Consider the following 23,224-nt stretch of genomic DNA (forward strand, 5'->3'; position numbering starts at 1 on the left):
GTGGCAGTGTCCTAGGAGATTGGCACCAACAAAAGACTATCTTGAGCCGTGTGATGTGGGCCCCCGGCAGGGACTCCCCTGGGCTCTGCTGGGGAGTGGGGCACTCATGTGCATAGAAAGTAGGTGTTGCAGAGAAGCCCTGGTCCAGCCCAACCCAGCCCAGCCCTCTACGGGCTCCACAGTGAGCCAGTTTATTCCCCGGTTAGTTTTTTTGGGAGGTGGAGAGATGAAAGGGAAAATGTCATACAAGCTTTTCTCCCACAATCAAGCATTTAAAAACAGTCTTAGAAGAGGAGGAGGAGCAACAAACACCACACATTTTTTGGAACTCAGACACCCAGAGACAGAGACAAGCAGGCAGGCAGACCCTCACCCACACCCAGGCCATCTGACCCCTTGCAGCCACTCATCCCGGGTCTCCCTGCTCTTCTCACCTCCCTGGAGCAGAAAGGGGTGTGATCACAGGTAGGGGACCCTGCAACCACACCCTGGATCCATCTCCCTGCTCTCAAGCCAACTAGACTTAGGGAAGGAGGGGGCTGAGAAGAGAGAGGGACTTTGCATATTCGAGTATCTTTGGCAGACAGCTGTTCTAGCCTGATTCAAGCTTCCCACGAGACGTCCACATCCAGCCTGCCTGGAATCCACAGGACACCGGCAGGCCCACGCCCACCATGGACCAGGCCTCCTGCTGGGGGCGGGGGTCTCTCATTTCCACCTAAATGTGGTCTCCAAGATCAAGCAGTCAGTGGCTGTGGTCCTTCCCGTGACCAGTTCCCCACTCGGGGCTGTATTTTCATATCTTAACAGCTCGGCCTCCACTAACAGGCTGTGGAGACACTACAGAGGACAACTGAAAGGACACGGAGGAAGGGAGCTGTGCGGTGACAGAGAAGAGCTTGCTGCTGCTGTGCGCGGGCTGGCAAGCTGCACCAGCCCCATGTGCACACAAGGCGCACGCATCTACCCAGCAGAGGTGCTGTCCCCAGAGTGAATGGGGGCCACTGCATGAAGAATGGAGGGCAGGAAGTGTGGTGGCATTCTCTGCCAAGAGGAACATGAAGAGGAACAATCTGAACTGTTACCAGTGTGTGCAGAAGGACACCTCTCGGCCTCAGAAACTCCCACTTCAGCAGAGATCTGTCCTCAAGGCTTCCTCTGCTGGCCACACAGGGAAGTTTGGTCTTCAGAGAGGTTCTGATGCTCACAAGCCACAGGGTTGACAAACACTAATGTCAAAGGTGTAAATCAACAGAGGATTAGATAGAGAGGGAGGGTGATGTCACTGAAAACAAATGGGTCAGGCTCCCGGGGCCGGGCGGCTCGGCAGTGCGCTCCTGCAGCGCTGACCCGCGGGGGCCCCAAGCTTGCCACCGGCTTCAACCTGAGTGGCTTCCAGAGCAAGCACTATTCTATAGAGTGTTATCCCTTCCTTAAAAAAATAAAAGAGAAGAAAGGGGGAAAATTAACATGTGCTCAAAGCTACAACCTCTCTGTAGGCAAAATAATTTTTGTTTAAAAAGATGGCTTATTTTCCCCCGTTTAAAACTTTTCCCCCTTCCCGAGTGACCTAACGACTTGGTAGACTGACACCTAATAAGCAGAGCCCAAGGTGGCTGCATGGATCTCTTCTTGGTAGCCTCAACACCATTCCTGGGATTCAGCATTCACACATGCATACTGAGTTTACTCAAAACTAGTTCTGTTTTGCTTCTTCCTCTTCTTCCGGGATGGGAGATCAGAGCAGGGATCCGTGCGATGTGGTTTGCAATCCAGAGGAACCCCTTGCCCTCCCCCCCAAAGTCGGGCCTTCTGTCTTTTGTTAATTTTTCTTCTTGCTGACACCCGTTTAAGACTGGCCGAAGGGGTAAGGCCCGTGGAGCCCCTGGAAGAGAGTGAAGACAGTCAGTGACGGCAGACACACAGGCAGCCTGACAACCAAACCAAGCACGGGAATCTAGGGTCCCCAGGAGAGCCAGAAGGATGCCCCAGTCACAGACAAGGGCTGTGTGTTTCTCACCAAATCATGCAGTGCAGAGAGGGGAGACACTGCTCATCTTGCTGCAAGTGGATCAGTTGGTGCCGACCTTCACCCACCCAGGTCCCAAAGCTTTCCTATTCCCTTCTTGTCAATAGTGTCTCGTCCTCTGTGCTGAACACCCTCATGCACTACTTTCTGGTTTTTTTTGGATATCAGGGACTGAACTCAGGGGCACTTGACCACTGAGCCACATCCCCAGTCCTATAGTGCATATTTAGAGACAGGGTCTCACTGAGTTGCTTAGTGCCTTGCTAAGTTGCTGAGGCTGGCTTTGAACTCCCGATCCTCTTCTCTCAACCTCTCTAGCCACTGGGATTACAGGCATGTGCCACCATGCCCAGCTTGGCTAACACACTTGTAACAATGGAGACAACATGGCAGGAACCGCAACCATCTAGCCAGCAACCAGGACCAGGCACAGTACTAGGAACTGGTACTTTGCTGTCATTAGTCCTCACCTCTGCCCTGAAAGCAAGTGAATATGGCCACACCTATCTGGGAGATGCCTCTTTTACTACAGACTAAAAAGACTTGTTCAAGGTTGCACGGTTGGTAAGAAGCATAGCCAGGACTCAAACCTAAGTCTGCGGGCCGCAGTGTTCTTTGTTCTCCTTGGGGCTTACTACAAATTCCCAAAGTCACTTTCCATGTGTCTGGCTGGGTGGAAAAGGCTTCCTGGTCTTGCTTTTCCTTTAGATTCAGAATGAGATACCAGATGAGATGTGCCAACACCAAAAGCAGTCACATCACACACTGCAGGATGGTGTGCCTCACTCTGCCCTCCCCTCTTCCTTGGTGAAATCATTTAATATAAGACCTGAAAGTGCACAGCTGACTGGTAGCCAGTCCCCCTATATCCCACACAGGCCTAGAGGCTGCAGGGATTAGCTGGTGTGAAGAGCAAGCACTCAGTCATCCCCACGAGAAATGACCTGAGGAGTGTTCCCCGTGCTGGATGACCACAGGAAGAACCCCGAATCTGAGCCCAACTCAGAGCAGGAAGGCACAGGGAGACCAAGATCACGTTTTTTCATTAGTCTGATTGAACATGGGCAGAGCCAGAATGAGTGCTTTAAAAAAACAAACACACAAAAAAGATTTCTTTGAAAAGGAATAAAAGTGCCAGTTTGCAGGGTTGCCTATGATCAGAATCCCTTTTCATCGTGAGTGTGCTTTCTTTGCTGTCACCCTGCAGGCACGGTACCTAGCCCTTAGCAGGCACCCAAGAGACACTCATTGAATTGGGAATTGGAGGAGGATAGGATTTCTCAGGCTACTGCCTGGAGTGTCAGACCCCCCATGTCCTACAACAGCGGCCCTTCCAAAGCCAGGTTTCTAAATAGTTGCGTAGGCTTAGGGATAAGTGTCTGGTTCATGCCATCCATTTGGTCACAGCCTCCTAGGGCCCAGGAAAAGATAGGGGAGGTGATGAGAGTTGCAGGACCCTCCCAGTTCCTACTGCAGTGGGATGCTGATGTGCAGACCCGGGAGGAAACTGGATGCTGCTTCCAGCTTTGCACCCACTCACCAAGTAACCCTGGTGGGGACTCTTCCCTCCACCCACCTCAGCTTGCTCCAGAACCTTTCCAGATTTAAGGTTTTGGGAGTTGACACAAAGTGCCTGGCTCAGGAAGCTGCAAACAGTATTCTAAGAGAAACATCTTCTGGTCATGCTTAGGCCAGACAGAGGTCAAAGCCACCAAGAATGGGGAACATGAGATTAAATTTTCCATAGTTTTTTTTCTTCTTTGTGGAAATGACGGAATCCCCCTCACCACTGTGTTTTTCCACATAAATCCCCCGAAGACCAGAATCTACTGCTTTGAGGTATCACTGAACAAAATATCGGGAGGAGGGAGCCCCAGGATGGGCAGGCCTAACTGAGGAGCTCAGCCACACGCCAAGCATGGCCACAGTGCCTGAAATGTTCTCTTTAATCCTCACAAAGGATCCACTGAGACAAACATGATCTCCCAGCTCAAGAGAAGTGAGGTAACCTGATCGAGGGCACAGAACTGGTAAATGGAGCAGCTGGTGCTTAAATGCCAAAATCCCACACAAGACCTGCTGATCCCTGAGCCAACTATGCCTCCAGCAAGCAAGCCAAGGCGGCAGCTCTGTCAGCAGCCTCGGCACTACCAGCTCAATCAAGGTGGCAAAGGGCTCTCAGACTCCACCTGGCACAACTTCCAAGGAAGGCCATGTGCCCCAGAGGTAGGAGGTAAAGCCGCTTAAAACAAGCTGCTAACTCAGCATTTCCCAACACCCGCTCACCCAGAGTGAACAGGGAGAGCATAGGTTCTCTAAGATTTAACACCAGGCTTCTGTGCAGGAAAAAAGTGCACAAAGACAACTTGGGAACATGAGACTTTCCTCTAGAGCTGCTGTGCTTCCCATTTAACAGATAAACACAGGGGGTTCTGTGCAATTGTCAGGGGAAAGAGATGACCACTTTCAGATTCCCACCTGACTGTCCTGGCCCTCAGATCATTAAGCGTCGGATTTAACTAGCTTAGATTATAGTCATCATGGATCCTCTATTTAATGACTGAGGTTCTGTGCTTTTCCAAAGGAAGAATGCTACCCAATTTCCTTTAACCCAGGGGAGGAGTGCCTGATGCTTAACTGGTGCAGAAAGGTGGCTTGAAGAACAAGATTATTCTGCTTCCCCCAATCAACTACCATCAGTTCAAGGAAGGGAGAGAGAGCCAATCCTATTTCGAAACCACTCTATGATCTAGAGTCCCTGCATGTAGGATTATAATGGATCACAGAACACGGGAAACTCAACACCAGTTGTACAGGAGACAGCTGGCAAAGAATCCAAGAACAGTTTGTCCAGGGCATCTCATGGCAGAAGACCAAGTGGGAAGTGCCTTTCCTAGCAGAGGGATGGAGGTATGTATGTTCAAGATGGAAGGCCTGTCCCCAGAACTCTGCTAGAGCTCTAGGAGCTGGTGTCACAGTTCCGGGGGCCAACACCATCCTGTCCTAAAGGAAGACTGGGGAAATACAGAGAGTGTTCGCTGTCTTCTGGGGTAACTAGCAGCTCTTCTTTATCTGCAAGAAAAGCAGATGCCAATACTAACTAATCTGACATCAATGACCTGTCTTTAAACGTGATTTTGGTGAATCTGATGCTGAAGGCCACCCTTGTCTATGAGGAATCTTGTCCTATCACATAAAGATCAGCAGCCAAACTCATTTAACCATATTTACAGAGGACACAAATACTTGAAACCAGAAAATGACTTGTGGCTGGACACCATGGACTGCTTGTGCCCAGGAGACCAGTGTGGGCAACAGTGAGAGACCCTGTCTCAAAAAACCAACACAACACACACAAACATTTTTATATCCTACTTTAGTCAGGACCTTCTCTACTTGCAGTTTTCAAAAGCCACAGTGCATGGATCAGCCCCACACCTGCAACACCTTAAGAGTTCTTCCCAAAACTACGAAGGTCAAAATCACCTTTCCAAAAAGGGGTACACATTGTATATCTCTTACCTGAAATGGCTGGGACTAGATGTGTTTGGGATTTTTGAAGATTTGCATATATAGCACGGGATATATTGAGCTGGGCATGATGGTGCCTGTCTGTAATCCCAGGAACTGGGGAGGCTAAGGCAGGAGGATAACAAGGTTCAAGGTCAGCCTCAGCAACTTAGAATAAAAAAAAAAAAAAAAAACTGGGGATTGTGACTTGGTGGTAAAGCAGCCCTGCTTTCAATCCCTGACACCCCCCCCCCCCAAAAAAAAAAAGTATATTGGGAATGGGATCCAAGTCTACAAATGAAATTCACTTATTTTGTATATACCTTATACAAATAATTTCAGTTTCATAATTTTGTGCATAAAACAAAGTTTCATGGTGTGGAATTTTCCACTAGTGGTGACATTATATTGATGTTCTCAAAGTTTTGATTTTGTCGCATTTTGGATTTCTAAATTAGGGATGCTCAAGTCTATACTAAAAAAAACTGTCAATGAGGGCCGGAGTTGTAGCTCCATGGAAGAGTGCTTGCCTAGCATGTGTGAGACACTGGGTTCGAGTCTCAGTACCACATACAAATAAATAAATGGCCCATCAACAACTAAAATATATATTTTTTAAACTGTCAATGAGAACACATTAACTATATGCTAGAATTTTTTTAAAGTTCATTCAATTTTGAATAGTAGTCAGTGACGTGCTATCAGGAGAGCAGGCTGCCTGTGCGGGGTAGGGCTTGTTCTTGCTGATTATTTGTGCCGTGCATACAGTGGACTGAAACGTCAGTAAAATGAAGGAAGGAACTGTGAAAGGTGCTGCACCGCTGAGCCAATTCTCCGTTTTCTAACCTTCTAGGAAAAAAAGGAGACGGCCAAAATTCCTAATGAAAAAAGGCTGTCTCACTGAAAGCTTTTTGGGTTACTCTTTATATGAAAACTTGTTTAAGATAAACCACCACAACACAGAGACTTTCACATACCTGTCTTTATTTTGCTTTTATTTGTGATTTGGTTTAAATAAATAAAAAGGTTCACACAGGTTAATAAAAGACAGGAGCATTTGCTGCATGGCTGCGAAATAACATGCTCTCCCAGTGTATACTGATGGCAGCATCAGATAACACCATGAGGCCCTCCTCCTCCTCCTCATTCCTGGGCCAGTCCCGGTCAGCACTTCACCGGCCTAGTGCTTCTTCTTTTTTTTTTTTTTTTTTTATCACTTATGTACACTGAATGCAAACACAGAAGAATACAGGGTTTAGTACCAAGTTCTGTCCTGATCCTGTACTGCAAACATGGTGTGGTGAGGCCCAGCTCACAGGCCTGGCCTGGGTGGCAGGGGCCAGAGACTGACATGGCCTGATCAACCATCAGTCTCTCATTAACTAGAAATGAAATTAAGCCTGCTGGAGTAACAGGCAGAATGCTGAGCACTCTCTGAGGATATTCAAACCAGGGCCTTCCTTGGTGACTACTGACTGCACACAGTCCACTGTGTGCAAGGTAGCTTGCTGGTGGTATAGAAGGGCCACTTCAGCATGAGAGGACTTCTACCGATGACTTAATGTTACTTTTCAAGCCACTTTCGTGGGAAAATCCCCCCCAAATTCAAAAATTTCTTGTCTTAGCTGAGGATAAGGGTAAGAACCGGCAAAGAACTGGAAAAAACTTACTTTTAAGGCATAAGGGCTGATCCCAGGGCAGGCTTAGTTCACAGTCTTCTGCACGTGCATATGTGTGCTCAACCTCTCTGCTCCCCCAGAGCTGGGCATCAAATCCAGGCCTCACACGTGCTAGGCAAGCACTTTACCATTGAGTCATGGCCCCAGCTCCTTAGTATCTTTTTAAAAGCCTTCTATATCCATTTTTCATACTTACCTCTTAGAACAGTTTTTCTGTTGTTCTTAACTAAATATAATGCCACTGGGGAACTTCTCTATCCAGCCATCCTCCTTCCACTTACCAACCCTTCACCACCCATCCTTCTAGCCTCCCTATCACCCATGTCTGTCTAACCTCCTTTCTTCCCTCCATGCACCCTCCAGCCTTCCTCCTCCCATTCATCCAAGCTACCCATGGCTAAAAGCAACTCTACAGCTTCACTTACCACCCCCCTTCAGATTAAGAGAATCGCCATCAAACTCCAACATAGCTCAATGAAACTGTTTTATTAAAAGTTCGACAAGGAAATGAAGGATCCTATCTGAGTATGACTTTCCCTTTCCATCTTCAGAAAGATGTCAGAAAAAGTTATCTGCTATTTGGACTTCTTCTAGCTTAAAGACACCATGAATCAATATGATAGAATCCAAGTAGGGTGCTCGCAGAGCTCTCTGTGGGCATCTCTTAGAGTAAGCGGATTCCTAAAAGGAAGAAAGACTGGAGAGAGTTCCTATGGGGAGGACACCCAAAGAAAAGCAGCTTATCCTCCTTCCTAGCCACACAGCCATTGTCACTGCATTATGGGAGCTCTGCTAAGACACAGGTAAGGCTGCTGGTCCCACTTCTTCTCACACTTTCAAGCTCTTACAACCTTTTTTTGTTAACTACCCTTTCCTTAAAAGCTATCATTTGCCCTGGCCATCTCATGATTAACTCACAGGCATCGCCCCTCACAATGGCTGGCTGGCTAGCTGGTTAAAGGAATAGAGTAAGCTGTCTTCTCCTTGGTCCCGGTCATATTGGGTTACATCTTGACCCGTCCTTGCTCAGAAGCACTGCTGGCTCTGTTTCCTTTCACATTAAACACGGAACCCTCTTTTGCGTGGCTCTCAAAGGTCTTCCTCAGATTTTTTACCCCACCCTTTCTAAGCTCATGCAGCCAGCTGGCTGGCCAGTGTCCCCTGCATACACCCTGCCCGTGGTTGCCTCTGGGCCTTCCTGAAAGTAGTGATTCTTCCCTCTAATTCAGTTCAAATCCATCAAAATACCATATCTTAACTACTCCAAACCTTACTGTTTTCTTCTCCCAAACACCTGTGAGCATTTAAAAAGTCACCTGGAACTCAGCTTACTTTACCTTTACTGGCTCTCATTCTTTCCTATGGGCTGATCACTTTGTAATCAGTAAATTATTTGGAGATAGGAATTAGCACAGGCTGAGTACCCAGGAGATCTCGCTTTCTGACTCAATAGTATCAAGGCTAACTTTGTGTAAAGCAATCAATTTTAGCTTGACTTAATCAGTCCTTAAGGCAACAGCATCATGGGGAAAATGCCCAAGACCCTCAGATCCTTCCAAGGGACTCTGGAAAGGGCCTCACTTTAAGTTGAGCCATAAGGAAGCCCACATCTTCCCTGAGGTACAATATTTTCTGTTAGTCTTCTTAGAATACAGTCACAGCAGACTGAGCTGAGAACAATTAATTAATTTGAAACCTGAACATCCATACCTGCAGATAAATTCACACACTTCAGAATGACACTTTTATCTATTTGAACCTGTACTTTCACTAGTTCAACTCTGAAATATTCATTAGAAATAAAAATGCTGAATTTGAGTACAGAAGAAAGCATCCTTACAACCCAAATAAGTACAACAGCAATCCTGGACACTAGCTCCATTTTTGCTACAAGACTGCCCAGCATCAGAAAAGTCTAAGACAATGCTCTGAGCCTCAAAGCAAATAAAATGGAGCTGGACAGCTTTTGAAGCTGTTGAGGTACAAAAGGGAGAGTTCCTGGACATACTTTTTATTTTCAGATAGTAACATTACAAACAACAAAAGACATTTTCTAAGTCCACAGTGTTTGCTTAATTTATTTAAAAAATACACACATGACCCATGCCAATGCAAACACCAGCAAAGCTGGGAGAACTTTACTGGCTCTTCTGGGTTTTCAAAAAGAGAATCATCGTAATATCATCAAGTCTTCTGGCAAGTCCCCTAAGGTACAGAATGTGCTCAACTGCCACAGAGCTGGGGCAGGTCCCTTAGTTGCTCTGCACTACACTTCCTCCTTGGCCACAAATTCTTCTGCAGCTCTCACAGGTGAATGAGAAGGTCTGCACAACCTGACACTAGTGTCTAAATTACCTTCAGAGCCCAGGCAACCAACTTTGCTTGCCAGCAAACCTCATCAACAGTGTGATCTACAACATCAGAATAAAACTGGGTCCCTCAGTTCCAGCCCATGGCCCAACCTCAATTTGCTGTGGGAATGTCAGCAGTCACTTAAAGCTTCCCTGCTGTTTTATATAACTACAAAAGTTACAAGAATGTTGTGAATTAAGAATAAAAATAAAATGGGGGTGGGGGCTGGACTTGTGGCTCAGTGGTAGAGCGCTTGCCTAGCATGTGCGAGGCCTTGGGTTCAGTCCTCAGTACCACATATAAATAGAGGTATATTGTGCAACTACAACTAATAAATAAATAAATATTAAAAAAACAAAAATAAAATGAGGGTGTAGCTCCATAGTAAAGCACATCCTCTTGGGAGGTACTGGGTTCATCCCAGCTCCTAAAAGAAAAATCCAGTGCAGCAAAGATGCTTTAGACAGCATGTCACAGACAATGTTAAGCCTCACCCCGACCTTGAACCTCTTCTCTGTATCAGTGGGAGGGCTCTGCTCCCCCAGGGACACTTGGCAGTGCCTGGAGACACTCTGTGGAGTTGTTATACTGTAAAGAGGGAGCATCGCACTTATGGCATTAAGTGTGTGAAGACCAGGGACGCTGCGAAACATCACACAGCACATAAGAACAAACACTCCTGCCATGCTCAAAAAGAAAAAAGTTTATCTGGCTTAAAATGTTAGCAGCTGGAGCCAGGCAGCCAAGATATCCTACTCTGTGCTCATCATTTAGGGGATCATACCCCATCTCACAGTATTAGACACTATCAATGTGACACGATATCCAAATTTATATCTTCACCTCAATCCTAAATTCCTCTTCTAAACTTTATACTTAACTTGGATATGCTATTAAATAAGCCACCTGACAAAACTCCATTTGGATCTTTATAAAAATCTCCAATATTATAGATCTGGGCATGTTGATGCAGGCCTGTAATCCCAGCTACTTGGGAGGCTGAGGCAGGAGGATCCCAAGGTCAAAGCTGGGTTTGACAACTTAGTGAGATCTTATCTCAAAAATAGAAAAATAAAAAGGGCTGGGGATGTAGCTCAGTGGTTAAGCACCCACCAGGTTCAACCTCCAGTATCAAAGGAAAAAACCAAAAAACAAGAAAACAAGCAAACCAAATACTCAGTATATTCAAGGGGAAATTTTAAATTTGCTCCAGAAAAACAAAACCACTGAGACTATTTACCTTTTTGCCACCATCAAGGGATAGGAAGTTTTTGGTAACTTCAAGAGCTACAGGTATTGCTATCACGAGAGTGACTTAAAGGAAATTTCAATGCCAACAAAATCTAAACCCAAGTGGCTTGGTATTGAAGTTTCTAAGGAACCATTCCTTTCTTGGAGGATAGAAAGAAAGTAGTAGCTTGTGGGGAGAAGAGGCTTAGTAATGGAGAAGTCACACAATATTTGGTATCTGCCTTGATCCTCATTTGAAATGCAGCCATACATGACAGAAAGCCCACAGCTGTTAGCTAATAAATGTGCACTTGAGCACTGGGACTGGAAAGCAATATAATGCAGTGTTAAAGCACAGAGCAGGCTCAGGAGTCAAGACAACTGCTTCTGCTCACATCCTGGCCTCACCATTTTCTAGCTGCATGACCTTGAACAAGTCGTGGAACCCGTATACTTCAAGGCTCAGTAACTGTAAAGGAGAAATGATGACAGTACTCACTGTACTCTGGTGTGGACTAAATGAATAATGAATGTCAAGCACTGAGCCTGCTGGCTCTGGGGAACAAAAACTGGGGGTTGAGAGGCAGAGAGGTGACTGGTGTTTTTTGTGATGAGTTTTGTAAAACTACTTGGATGTACTTGGTACATTGATAATTTCAAGAACAAATAAATTTAAAAAGTCTTGAGCACAGTGCCTGCCACACTGTAAGTGCTTAATAAATGGCAGTTTTTATAGCTTTGGCGAGCTTTGCTACCTGTTCTTTGCCAGAGGACAACATAGGCTGAACAAAATATCAAGAGACACAAGCTGTCCTTACAGCTTCTTTTCAGGAAAAGGATCTGCACGTAAAAATAGAAAATAATCAGGTTTCATGGCAATGGGTGCCCTCCAACATCCCCCCACAACCGTTAGCCCAGGTAACAACACCAATCACCAGGCTTCTGGTCAAATTCAGTGCCTAGAAACTAGGCAAATGTTAGATTTAATTTCACTAAGTCCCCCAAAGTCATCCCTTATTATTAAAACTTACAGGCCACTTCAAAGTAGATGTTAGACCAGTGAAACACAACCTTTTCCAAATCTCTAGTACTCCCGAGGACTATTTGTAAACCCTCATATGGATGAAGAGAAAATAACTCCTCTGTGCCCTAATCAACACAGCCACTGGGTAGAAAAAGTTGACTTCTGATGTGATAAAAGCAGACTGACTCCTGCTCTAGATCCGAGGGGAGGGATGGGGCATGTAGGCAGGCAGGGCAGATGGCACTCGGCAGCGCTGCTGAGGAGCTTGAAGGCCTTGGGATCAACTACCGACAAAGATAATAGCATGTTTTTCCAGAAGCAGCGCTTGGCAGAAGTAATAACAGTGGCTCAGGCTATAATCCAGTTTAAAGTAGAAACATACGACATATATCAGCCCGAAACATTTTTTTTAAGTAAGACCAAACGCAAAATAATAGCCATAGTCCAAGTTACTTTTCTGCCCCCCGTCCCCCGCCCCAGTGTAAAATCTTACTCCTTTAGAGAAAGGAAGCAAATTGGCTGTTCTGAAGAATAGCCACTTGGGTTTTACCAGCCACACCTTTATTTCCAGCTGTCCTGAATCAGACCATTTGGTGCCCTATGGCTCTGCAAGGCCTTAGAAAACATTCAGAGCTGGGTGCAGTGGCACATACCTGTAACTCCAGCTACTCAGGCAGGAGGATAGTAAGTTCAAAGTGGAACCCCCTGACAACTGAGGGAGACCCTGTCTCAAAATTACAAAATACATAAGTAAGTAAATAAAAAGGGCTGGGGATGTAGCTCAGTGGTAAAGAGCCAGTTGCGTTCATTCTGCAGTGCCACCAAAATAAACACTTAAAGAGATTTTAAAAATTACTGGCTGGTAATTAAAAGGCATATCTATTTTTTTTAAATATTTGTTTTCTTTTAGTTGTAGATGGACACAATATCTTTATTTTTTTTATTTATTTTTATGTGGTGCTGAGGATCAAACCCAGGGCCTCGCACATGCTAGGCAAGTACTCTACCACTGAGCCACAACCCAAGCCCCAACATATCTAATTTTAATAGGCCTTTCCCCCCTTCTTCCACACCTCTGTAAATTGTTTTACATTACTCTCACACTATCCAAGCAGAAGCGACCCTGGCCCCAAAGATGAGTCAGAGTGCTAGAATGCACTGTGTGACAGGCCTTAAGCCAGCAGTGAGCACCTGTGCAGTTGTGACTGTTGGTCCTCAAAGGCTCTGGAGCGATCACATTAAAAGTATGAATTAAAATAGTTCTTAACCTCCATCAATATTTAATCTAACCCAGGACAAGTCAGCCACAATTCAGCTGAGAATGAGAATTGCAAAATTCTAACAAAACCAAGGAGCCAAATTTATGAATCTTTGGAGCAGGTCGGCATGTTCTTTCTTTGCTGACTCCCTGACGGCTCTCACAGGGAGGGGCCAGGGCCTCTGGGTCGCCAGATGCAGCTGAGGCAGCGGTTCCCACCAGGAGCATCCCCTGCAGGGATGAAGCACTGAGTCCGGGGAGCTTACGATTAGGAGTTCAGTTCCTGACACTGACAGATCTGCCCCTCTGCAGACAGACAGACACACCCAGTCCTCACAGAGCAGCTACCTCAAGCAATCTTTTCATGTCATCCTACCAACCTTAGCAAGTTAAGCTGTAACTATGGAGGGAGCAGAAAACTAAAGCTGTGGTCATGGGCTTCAAAAGTGTCACGTTCTTTCCCAGCCTTGATGTCATGCAGGTAATTTCTTTAGAGAAAATAAAAAATCTATTGCCAACTCAGTGATCGCTGATGCCAGTGCATCAGGTACCCCTCCTCCTCATCCAATGAAGATGGCATCTTTGGGAAACTGAAAACACTTTTCACCACCAGAGCCCAGGGTCTCTCTCTTTTCTATTCATTCATAAATAAAAGGGTGTAATTTATTATAACACCAGCCGAGAGTTAAAAATTGTTTTATTTTTACTGAGGAAAAGCCATCACTATTTTAAACACCCAGCAATCGGGAGCTCTGTGAAAACAAGAAGCCACAGATAATGCTCAATTTACTTTAGAATCACTTATCTTATTTCAATTCTGCTTCTTTCCTGCCTTGATACTAGTCAACTCAGTTCACGCTGGCCCTCAACACAGCTTCCAGCTGAATGAGAGGACCTACGGCAAGCCCAAGTGCACCTACCAGGAAATACCTTTTAGTAATGTGGTGCCTGGATTAGAATCCCAGCTATGCCGCTCAGAGCTTTTGTTTCCTCATCTAAAAATGAGATGATCTCTGCAAAGCACCTGGAAGCATGTCTAGTACTTAACTGTTAAAAACTAACTCCAGTATATACCTGACGGCATCACTTTGTCAAGTATACACTTCAGAGCTCAAGCATGCTGGCTTTTAAACTTAGCAGTGTATTTGAAAGCCAAATATAAATATTTAGGATTTTATCATTTTTAAATCTCCCCTTTAGCATAAATTTGTATCCATTTAAATATAGTATTAAGATTTTTGAAAGCCCTTTGTAATTATTTTTCACTACTCCTCAAAGGGACAACTCCACCCCTGCTCACACACACACTGGGGATTCCACCAGGCAAACGCTCTATAATGGAGCTACATCCCCAGACCTTTGCCCAAGCTGGCCTCAAACTTGCAGTCCTCCTGCCTCAGTATATGGAATTCCAGGCATGCGTTATGCATCTGACCATCACCCATACTCTTACTTATTCTGCCCTCGGCACTTTAAAATGTTCTCCATACCACTCTCCGTGCTGTCTGGCCATCTTTCCAAATCTCACCTAACCTTTGAAAAGCTTCTCTTATTGCACACCCCCCATCATTTCCCTTTGCAAACAAATTATATGTTCTCTACTAACTAAATTCATACTTCATCTCGGCTGAACTGTTCTACGACAGTTCTGTGCCTGTTTCATCTCCCTGCTGTACTGAAAGCTCCTAGTGGGCAGGATCACATATTTTATTCCTCCTGTGTCTCCTACCACAGCCAAATACATTCCGCTCTAGATGTGCATAGCTGTGTTAATACTTAGGGATGACTGTCTATACACTAATGAAATTCTTAAGGAGCCCTAAGATATGGAGATGACTCAATTTGAGTCAGAAATACTTTCATGAAACTTTGGTTCACATAAATACTTTTGAAATAAGATTCTGCACAGATTAAGAGAAAAGGGAGACCCCAAATACTGACATTTTCAATGCGTTCTAGCGACTTCTAAATGATCCAAGGGTCCATAAAAACATCCCAAGAGCTCATCAATTACAAGAAATACCTCAATAGCCTCTCATCATGGTCCAGCTTTTCCAAAGGAAGCAGCTAGCTGATGAGACCTTAATTAAAGATGGCAGGAAAGACAAGGACGAGACCACCATACCCTCTGGATGATATCATGGAATTGGATGAAAAGCATCAGTCCCCAAAGAAGAGGACAACAACCACGTCACAATGCAGGAGATGAGTGCAGTGCCCTGGCCCTCTCCTGAGACTGTAGCGTGGCTCAGCAAGACAGCTCACAGCTGCCTAAGGGCTTCCTTTGCAGAGAGCAGTGGAGTGACTGATTTTGCTTCTTTCAACTTTCATCTTCCCATCAAACTCAGCTGCCTCAAGTTTCCATTCTAACAAGGCTGCTCACTACCCTTAGAACAGTCACAGACTCTGGATGATTAAATTTAAGAAAGAAAAATTTAAGGACTCCGGACAATTATATAAGTTAAAAGAAAATCTTTATTTAAGAGTATTAAGATGTGAAGTCCTTCCTCATTACAGCAATATTGTCTGGCCAACTTAACTCCTCTCATATCCTGTACAACTAACATGACTGCACAAAATCCTCTATAAAGACCATATCAATCCATTCTGTTACCACTGCTCAATAAATTTCCTCTATGACACCATGTGAAGAAAGACCACTCACATCACCAGGTTTCTTAAGTTCTCTCTTGATCTAAACCATATATAAACCACTAGTCAGAAAAATACCATTTTACAGAGCAACTTGCCCCTCAAATAAACAACTTTATTTTAAAAATTGAGGATGAATGCCACCATGAAGCAAAACTTGACTTCACAGTCTGTGTAGCTGTACAGGTGGGACACAGGGCTTAAGTGGACAGCATTTTCCATCAGAGAAGAATGCAGGGGAATTCTCCCAATACTCAACCACACAACACCTGCCACCATGAACTATCAGCACCAGGGCTTCATCAACCAGTCCCAACCAACAACCAGGAGCCACCGTCACCTTAGCAGGGCATGAGGAAAACAGATCAAGAACTCATACAGCTAGAAGGGTATCTCACAACAGAGTATTTAAATTCTCGGCTAACATTTCTCTCACTTATCTCCCACATTTGAAAAGTCAAAATATCACTTGAGCCACGCTGGGTTGTGGGTAAAGAGGTCAATGGGCCATAACAGATTGAAAAGACGTCAACAAGACATGCAAACACGGTAAATAAAGTTAAAGTCCAACAACAATAATAAGGACAAGATAACTGAGTTTCTCTTTCTACTCATGGGGGGAGCACCTCAAACAATCAATTAGAAACAAATCCCTAATGTGTGTTGTTGTGCTCTCAGCTTTGTATACATCCACACTGGAAGCATGGCTAGTGATATTTTGACATTTGCTTTTGTTTTGTAAATGCTAATATGGTTTAAAAAAAAAAAAAAGTCGGTCTTTCAACATTCAAACCAGAAAAGAGAGATGGGAGTAAATTATAAAATGTGGATGCAGCAATATCCACAAGATGTGGGGTGGGGGAGGGGAGAAGGGGTAGGCATTTGTGTTGCTGGTGTTGGCAGAAGAGGTGAGCAGTCTCACAGAGCCACCTCCACTGAGTGGCAGTCAGGATTCTAGGTTTGCCAAGAAGGGGTATCACGAATCCCAAGGCCCACCACCTATCCCTTCTCCTCTTCTCCGAGGGCACCTACCTTACTGTAAGTCACTACTGATAAGTTGTTTGCGTGACTGCTGGGGGACAGATTTACAGAGTTCTGTGAGAGTCTATTCTGATCTTGCTCGGTTTGGTCAGGAGCAGGAGCCCATGTGTTTTTGCTGATCGAGTCGAACCCGGAACCCCCAGGGTCTTTTAAGTTGTTTTCATCTGATTGTCGGTTCTTTTGGGGAGAGGCAAACGGGTTGAAGTTTCCTTCTACCTTGCGATGAGGCTGTGTGTTGAACTCCGTTTCAAAAGATGACAGCTGCTGCGTTACTCCTAACAGTCCACCCACCTCCACACTGAGAATCACCCAGATGACATCTGAAATGAAAAGGCAACTCATATCAATGCCAGGCACACCTCTGAGGTCCAGGCAGCCATCACCAAACCCCCTCCCCCCCAAACACCATCTAAACAACAGAAATCATTATCTATATGATAGCTTTTAAAAGCTTGCTGACAAAGTTGTCAAGAGCATTTGAACTTCATGTACTTCTATATTTTTATGTAATGGTAAGTACAAACTCTGGTATGGATGTGTGGTGAGAACCATGAAACTCTTATTTGTGAAAGCTTACAAGTTGATTCTGATTGCACAGCTATTTTTGGAACTCATTACTCCAGAGAACAATGAAAACAGAAACTAAAAAACTATCCTTGCAAGAATCAACAGTTTTTTGTAAGTTTTACGTTTTCTTGCATATGTTCAACTCAGAAATTCAGGGAAGCCATAGTTCATAAGTCAAAAAATATGACTAAAACTGCAACATATTAACCTCTCTTTTTAGGCTAATTTAAAGTGACCATATACTGTCCAAACTAGGACAACTGAGATTAAAAAAGGGAACTGTTAATAATCACACGAGTAAGAGGTGTAAACCAGCACCAACCTAGCCAAACTGGGACATATATGACTCTAGTTTCTCAATCCATCTGATCAAAACACACCATAACTTTGGTAGGCCTCAGACTTTCTACAGTAATCCAACTGACCACCAACTTTGTTTCTGTGTAACACAGGAAACCCTACTACCTATGTATACTGAACAGTAGGTTTTCTAAAAACAGGCACCTGAGGTCATAATTCAGTTTCTGATTTTCTCAACTGCCAAAGCTAAGGATTCAGACAGAAAAATAAAGAAAGTAGCTGTTTTTCTTTGGTATTCAGCACCTCGCTTCAGGACACTGTCCTCTACATTCCTGCTGAATGCTTTTTAAAAAGTAAGCTACCGCTACCGAGGACTGGGGCTGGGGCTGGGTGGTAGAGTGCTTGCCTAGTATGTGTGAGGCACTGGGTTTGATTCTTAGGACCACATATAAATAAATAAAGGCCTGTCAATAACAAAAATATTTAGGGAAAAAAAAAAGGTAAGTTACCAAGCTGGGCATGGTGGCACACGCCTGTAATTCTAGTATCCTGGGAGGCTGAGGCAGGAGGATCACAAGTTGGAAACCAATTTCAGCAACAGTGAGGTGCTGAGCAACTCAGTGAGGCCCTGTCTCTAAATAAAATACAAAATAGAGCTGGGGACATGGCTCAGAGGTTGATGAGGGGGTCCAATCCCTGGTACACCCCCGCCATGCTAAAAGTAAGCTCCTGAAAGGCCAGTAAACTTTTCAATAGTTGAACCCTGTTGAAAACAACTGTGAAAAACTATCTAGGCTCCCAAATAGGTGCTGAAAGGGTGACAAGAAAAGGCAAATACATTTTGTCAGCTACCTAGAAATACAGTAATATATAAGTCTAGATCAAACACACTAAAAAAAGACAATTAAGAAAACTTGAGGAATTCCCTCTTTGGTTTACTCAATTTTTAATTTGGGTTAAAGTAGGGGAACTCAGAATGTTATACAGCCATAATAGTTAAGTATGGTGATCTGATAGCTATATTGAGAACTGGTTGTACCAACCACCAGGAAGCCTAGTAAATGGAGATGCAGTGACATCTTCTGTTCACTTCTGGAATCAGCAACTCTTCAACTTGGAGAAGGGGAAGCTAAAGCCACTAGCAGCACTAGCATGACTCACAGGCATGGTCACCCCCACTTCCAGACAATGCTTACCATTAAAGAAAATGTAAATGTTCACACAAACTAGTGCACCTACTGATCTAGCGCTGTATGTGCACCATCCCACTTCACTTAGAGATCTGGGGCAGTGCCAGGAATGGTGGGTCAGAGGACTTATGTTCAAGATTCAGAGTTAATCTCATGAACCAACACAGTAAAGGCCTTAAAGAACAATCTGAAGGCAGTCACCTGAGGGAGAGTTACTCCATGCTCTCTCATCCTAGATTTTTAATTAGAGGTACCATATTCTACTATTGTTCACTTTTTCCAACTCTTTGTCTTCTACCCATCTATTTTAAAAATTCTTTTCTGAGTCTATAAATTCAGCTACTCTGGACAGATCATGTGCTTCACTCTCTTAGCTCAGGAACTAAATGCTTATGAGAATGGACACTCTTCTGAAAGCCATTATCATTGAAGGAATCTAACGACATTTCTTCCCCTGGCTTAGAGAACTAAAGTTTCTCTAACTCACTGGGTCTTATTTCACTTAAGCCACCTCTTTGCCTTGGCTGTTGCACTGATTCTACACAGTAACTGTGGAAGAAAGATCATTTGAGAAGCCCCTGATTTATAAACACCAATTCTGATCCACTAAAGTTATCACCATCGTGGGTCATCAGCAACAGGAAAGTATGCCTTCTGTGTGGTACAGTTTCAGGCCTGTAGATGGCTGCTGGGCCTTGCACTCCAGAGTGTATTCACCCCCTGCATAGTATATGTGTATTTGTACTCAAACAAACAAAAAGGTAAAGATGGCCCAAAAGGCTTGTTTCATAGAGGCTGGCCATTCCCAATGGCCTGAATGACTTGATTACTGAGATAAACTGCTAGCTAGATATTTATCAATCACAGCCTTTTAAAAGGGAATCAACCAATGAAACTGCTTCAGTTTCAGGAGAAAGAATCTGAGGTTGAATGGCAAAAGAAATGGGCCCAGGGTCAGACTTCATCTAGAAGCAGACTAAGACATCCCACCTCTTAGAATGACTGGCTCTTTAAACTCGTACTTGTTTGTCCACGGTAGGAACTTGGGAGCCCAAGCAAAGGGAACTAACTATACAGCTACTTACCACTTCCTAGGCCTTAGTATCTTGACCCATAGACACAGAAAAGAATAAGTCAAGAAATAGTCAACAAGAATACAAATAATAATAAATGATGGAGAGGATGTAAAGAAAAAGGAACACCTTTACACTATTGGTGGCATTGTAAATTAGTACAACCACTATGGAAATCAGTATGGAGGTTCCTCTACAGAGTAGAAAAAGACCTAACTACCATATAACCCAGGAACACCACTCCTCAATATTTAGCCTAAAGAATTAAAGTCATCATACTATATTGATACATGCATACCCATGTTTATAGCAGCACAATTCACCAGAGCCAAACTATGGAACCAGCCTAGGTGTCCATGAGGAGACACCTGAAATTATGGAATTACATCATTTGCAGGAAAATGGAACGTCAGATCATTATGTTAAGCAAAATAAGCTAAACTCAGAAGGTAAAGGGTCATATGTTTTCTCTCATGTGGAAGAAAGGAAAAGGAAAAGAAAGGGGGGAGTGGGGATTTCATGAAAAATCAAAGGGAGATCAGCAGAGAAAAGGGCATAGAAGGAGGGAAGAGGGAAGTGCTGGGGAGTGGTACTGACCAAACCATACTGTCACGCTGTGTGGTGTACAAATACCCAACAAATACCACCATTATGTTCAATCTAATGCACAGTTAAAAAAAGAAAAAGAAAAAGAAAAATGGAGAAAGTGGGGGGGGGGGAGCCAAGAAGACATCCCAGAAAAGCAGTCAAGAAGGTAGAAACAAGTACCAAGTAAACTTAGTCAGAACTTAGTAAGCAAATGGAGAAACATGATTTTAAAATGTCTAGCCTTCGGGTGACACCTTCGGGTGAGTCAGAACTTTGCAGATAGAAGACTCTGTGAATATTATACCATTCAATTCGGCCTTTTTATAGATGACAAACCTTATTATTAAAATATAAACTTCCTTTCATAGAAATATACAATAAATTACTAAAGAAAAACCATACCCTTTTTATTTCTTAAGCTTAGACTATCTAAAGTGTAGAATAAAAGGAAAACAGTTTACTCAGACGGAGCCCAAGTCCATAATCTAACAGATCACACTGATATGCAAAGACCTCTCAGATTATGGTAAGAATGCTTTTGAAAATCTGGCGTATCTAAAATTAGGTAACACAATGATCAAATTATATCAAAATAAGCACAAACAAGCATCTATAATTTGCTAGTAAAATAAAATTGTTAAAAATCAGTACAGCTAGGTGCGGTGGCGCACACCTGTAATCCCAGTGGCTTGGGAGGCTGAGGCAGGAGGATCCTGAGTTCAAAGCCAGCCTCAGCAACTTAGTGAGGCTCTGAGTAATGCAGTGATAACAACAAAATAACAACTTGTTTTAAATCAATAAAATTCTATCATTCTGCTCTGCAGGTAGACCAACTCCATCAAGATCATGAAGGCCAAGGGTTGCATGTTTTCTCTCATACATGAAAGCCAAAGAGGAAAAAGGAAAAGAAAGGTGGGCAGGATGGGAGTCTCAGGAAAACTGGAGGAAGATCAGTAGAGTAGAGGAAAGGCACTAAAGGGAGGGGGAGGAGACGGGGGAGGGGAAATACTGGGGAATAATACTGGCCAAATTCTATTGTTATATTGTGTGCATGTACAAATAATGTAACAACAAATCCTACCAATATACACAACTATAATGCATAAATAAAAAATATGGTTAAGAGAAGATCATGAAGACTCTATGTTAAAAACACAGATTCCTTGCCTCTATCTGCAAAGAATTAAAACAGATTTCTATAGAAAGTCTAAGAGTTCATAATGACAACTATAAAGAAAAAGAAAACAAAATAAACCCTCAATTCCTTTTTTATTCATTAGTTGCTGAGCACAACAGAGTGCCAACTCTGTAGAAACTGGAAATCAAAGGTGAAGAATTAAGCATTTAACCAGCTCTTTTGTAGAAACTAAAATTCAATAAAGTTATCATTGATGAAGAACTGTCCCCAAAAACAAGTATGAAAGAAATCACCCCTTTGTAAACTCTAATTAAATGATTCTAACAATATTCAACAACGGTTTAAACTATCAGGCAAAAGGCTGGTATCGAGGCTATTACAACCTGAACTCTCTGATTGATCTTAACATCATTAATAGCTAAATAATTCTGAGTAATTGAAACAAATCGGAAAGAAAAGATGAAGTCATTCCTGTTTTCACAACTTACTACAAGGCTACAGTAATCAAAACAGTGTGGTACTGGCCAGAAAAATAGATATACAGACCAATGGAACAGAATAGAGAGCCTGGAGACAAACTCTCCTGTTCATGAGGCAAATAATTTAGACAAAGGTGCCAAGACCATTTAATGGCCAAAGGACATTCTTCAAAAAACGGTGCTGGGAAAACGAAAGAATGAAGCTGCACCCTGACCTCATACCACAGACAAAAACTAACTCAAAAAGGACCACAAACCTAAATATAAGAGCTGAAACTATAAAACTCATAGGGAAAAGGGGAGTGGGTAGAGGAAAAGCTTCCTAACACTGGATTTGGCAATTACTTTTTTGGAATATGACATCAGAAAAAAGTAAAATTTTAAAATATATTGGATATAAAAGCTAAAACTTCCATGTAATCAATAGTGATAAGGTGAACCATGAAATGGAAAAAAATGCAAATCACATATCTGGATGGGGATATAAATATCCAAAAAGACTACTACAAATCAACAGAAAAAAATACCCAATTTAAAAGTGGGCAAAGGACTGAATAGACACTTCTATGAGGATACACAAATGTGTAATAAGCACATGAAAGAGATTCAATGTCGATAATCATCAGGGAAATACAAATTAAAAGCATGATGAGATAACATCTATCATACATCAGGATGGCTAGGATTAACATTCAGAAAATACCAAATGTTGGTGAGGATGTGGAAAAACTGGAACCCTAATGCACTACTGATGGGAAAGTAAAATAGTACAGCTGTTGTGGAAAACAGTATGATTCTTCAAAAAATTAAGAGATAGAAGTGGAATTGCTAGATATGTCAGTTCTAGGTATATATCCAGAAGAATGAAAACAGGGTCTCAAGGAGGTATTTGTATACCCATGTTCGTAGCAGCATTATTCACAATAGCCAAAAGATGGAAACAACTCAACTGTCCACTGAAAGATGAATGGATAAACAAAATTTACATACAATGGAATATTACTCAACCTTAAAAATGGAAATTCTAATATATGCTACAATATAAATAAACCTTGAAGACCTCATGGTAAGTGACATAAGCCAGTCACAAAAGAATGAATGCTGATTCCACTTC

General features: G+C 43.3%; 1 protein-coding gene across 7 annotated transcripts in view; it reads right to left on the minus strand.

Annotated features, from left to right (window-relative positions):
- Nucleotides 1-1,825: 1,825 nt before the first annotated feature.
- Nucleotides 1,826-23,224, minus strand: part of Ilrun (inflammation and lipid regulator with UBA-like and NBR1-like domains) — an 82,491-nt gene continuing 61,092 nt past the window's right edge. For 3 of the 7 annotated variants that reach the window (XM_048805135.1, XM_015487575.2, XM_048805136.1), the window contains 3 exons: nucleotides 16,767-17,095; nucleotides 5,552-5,665; nucleotides 1,826-1,885 (listed from right to left, as the gene is read on the minus strand). In XM_048805135.1, the coding sequence (XP_048661092.1) occupies nucleotides 5,567-5,665; nucleotides 16,767-17,095 (428 nt within the window). In that variant the 3' untranslated portion in view covers nucleotides 1,826-1,885; nucleotides 5,552-5,566. The remainder of the gene's footprint in view (nucleotides 1,886-5,551; nucleotides 5,666-16,766; nucleotides 17,096-23,224) is intronic. The other 4 variants (XM_048805138.1, XM_015487576.2, XM_048805137.1 and 1 more) reach the window with 3 other exon arrangements.

The sequence above is a fragment of the Marmota marmota genome, unplaced genomic scaffold (assembly GCF_001458135.2).
Source record: "Marmota marmota marmota unplaced genomic scaffold, marMar, whole genome shotgun sequence".
NCBI lineage: Eukaryota > Metazoa > Chordata > Mammalia > Rodentia > Sciuridae > Marmota > Marmota marmota.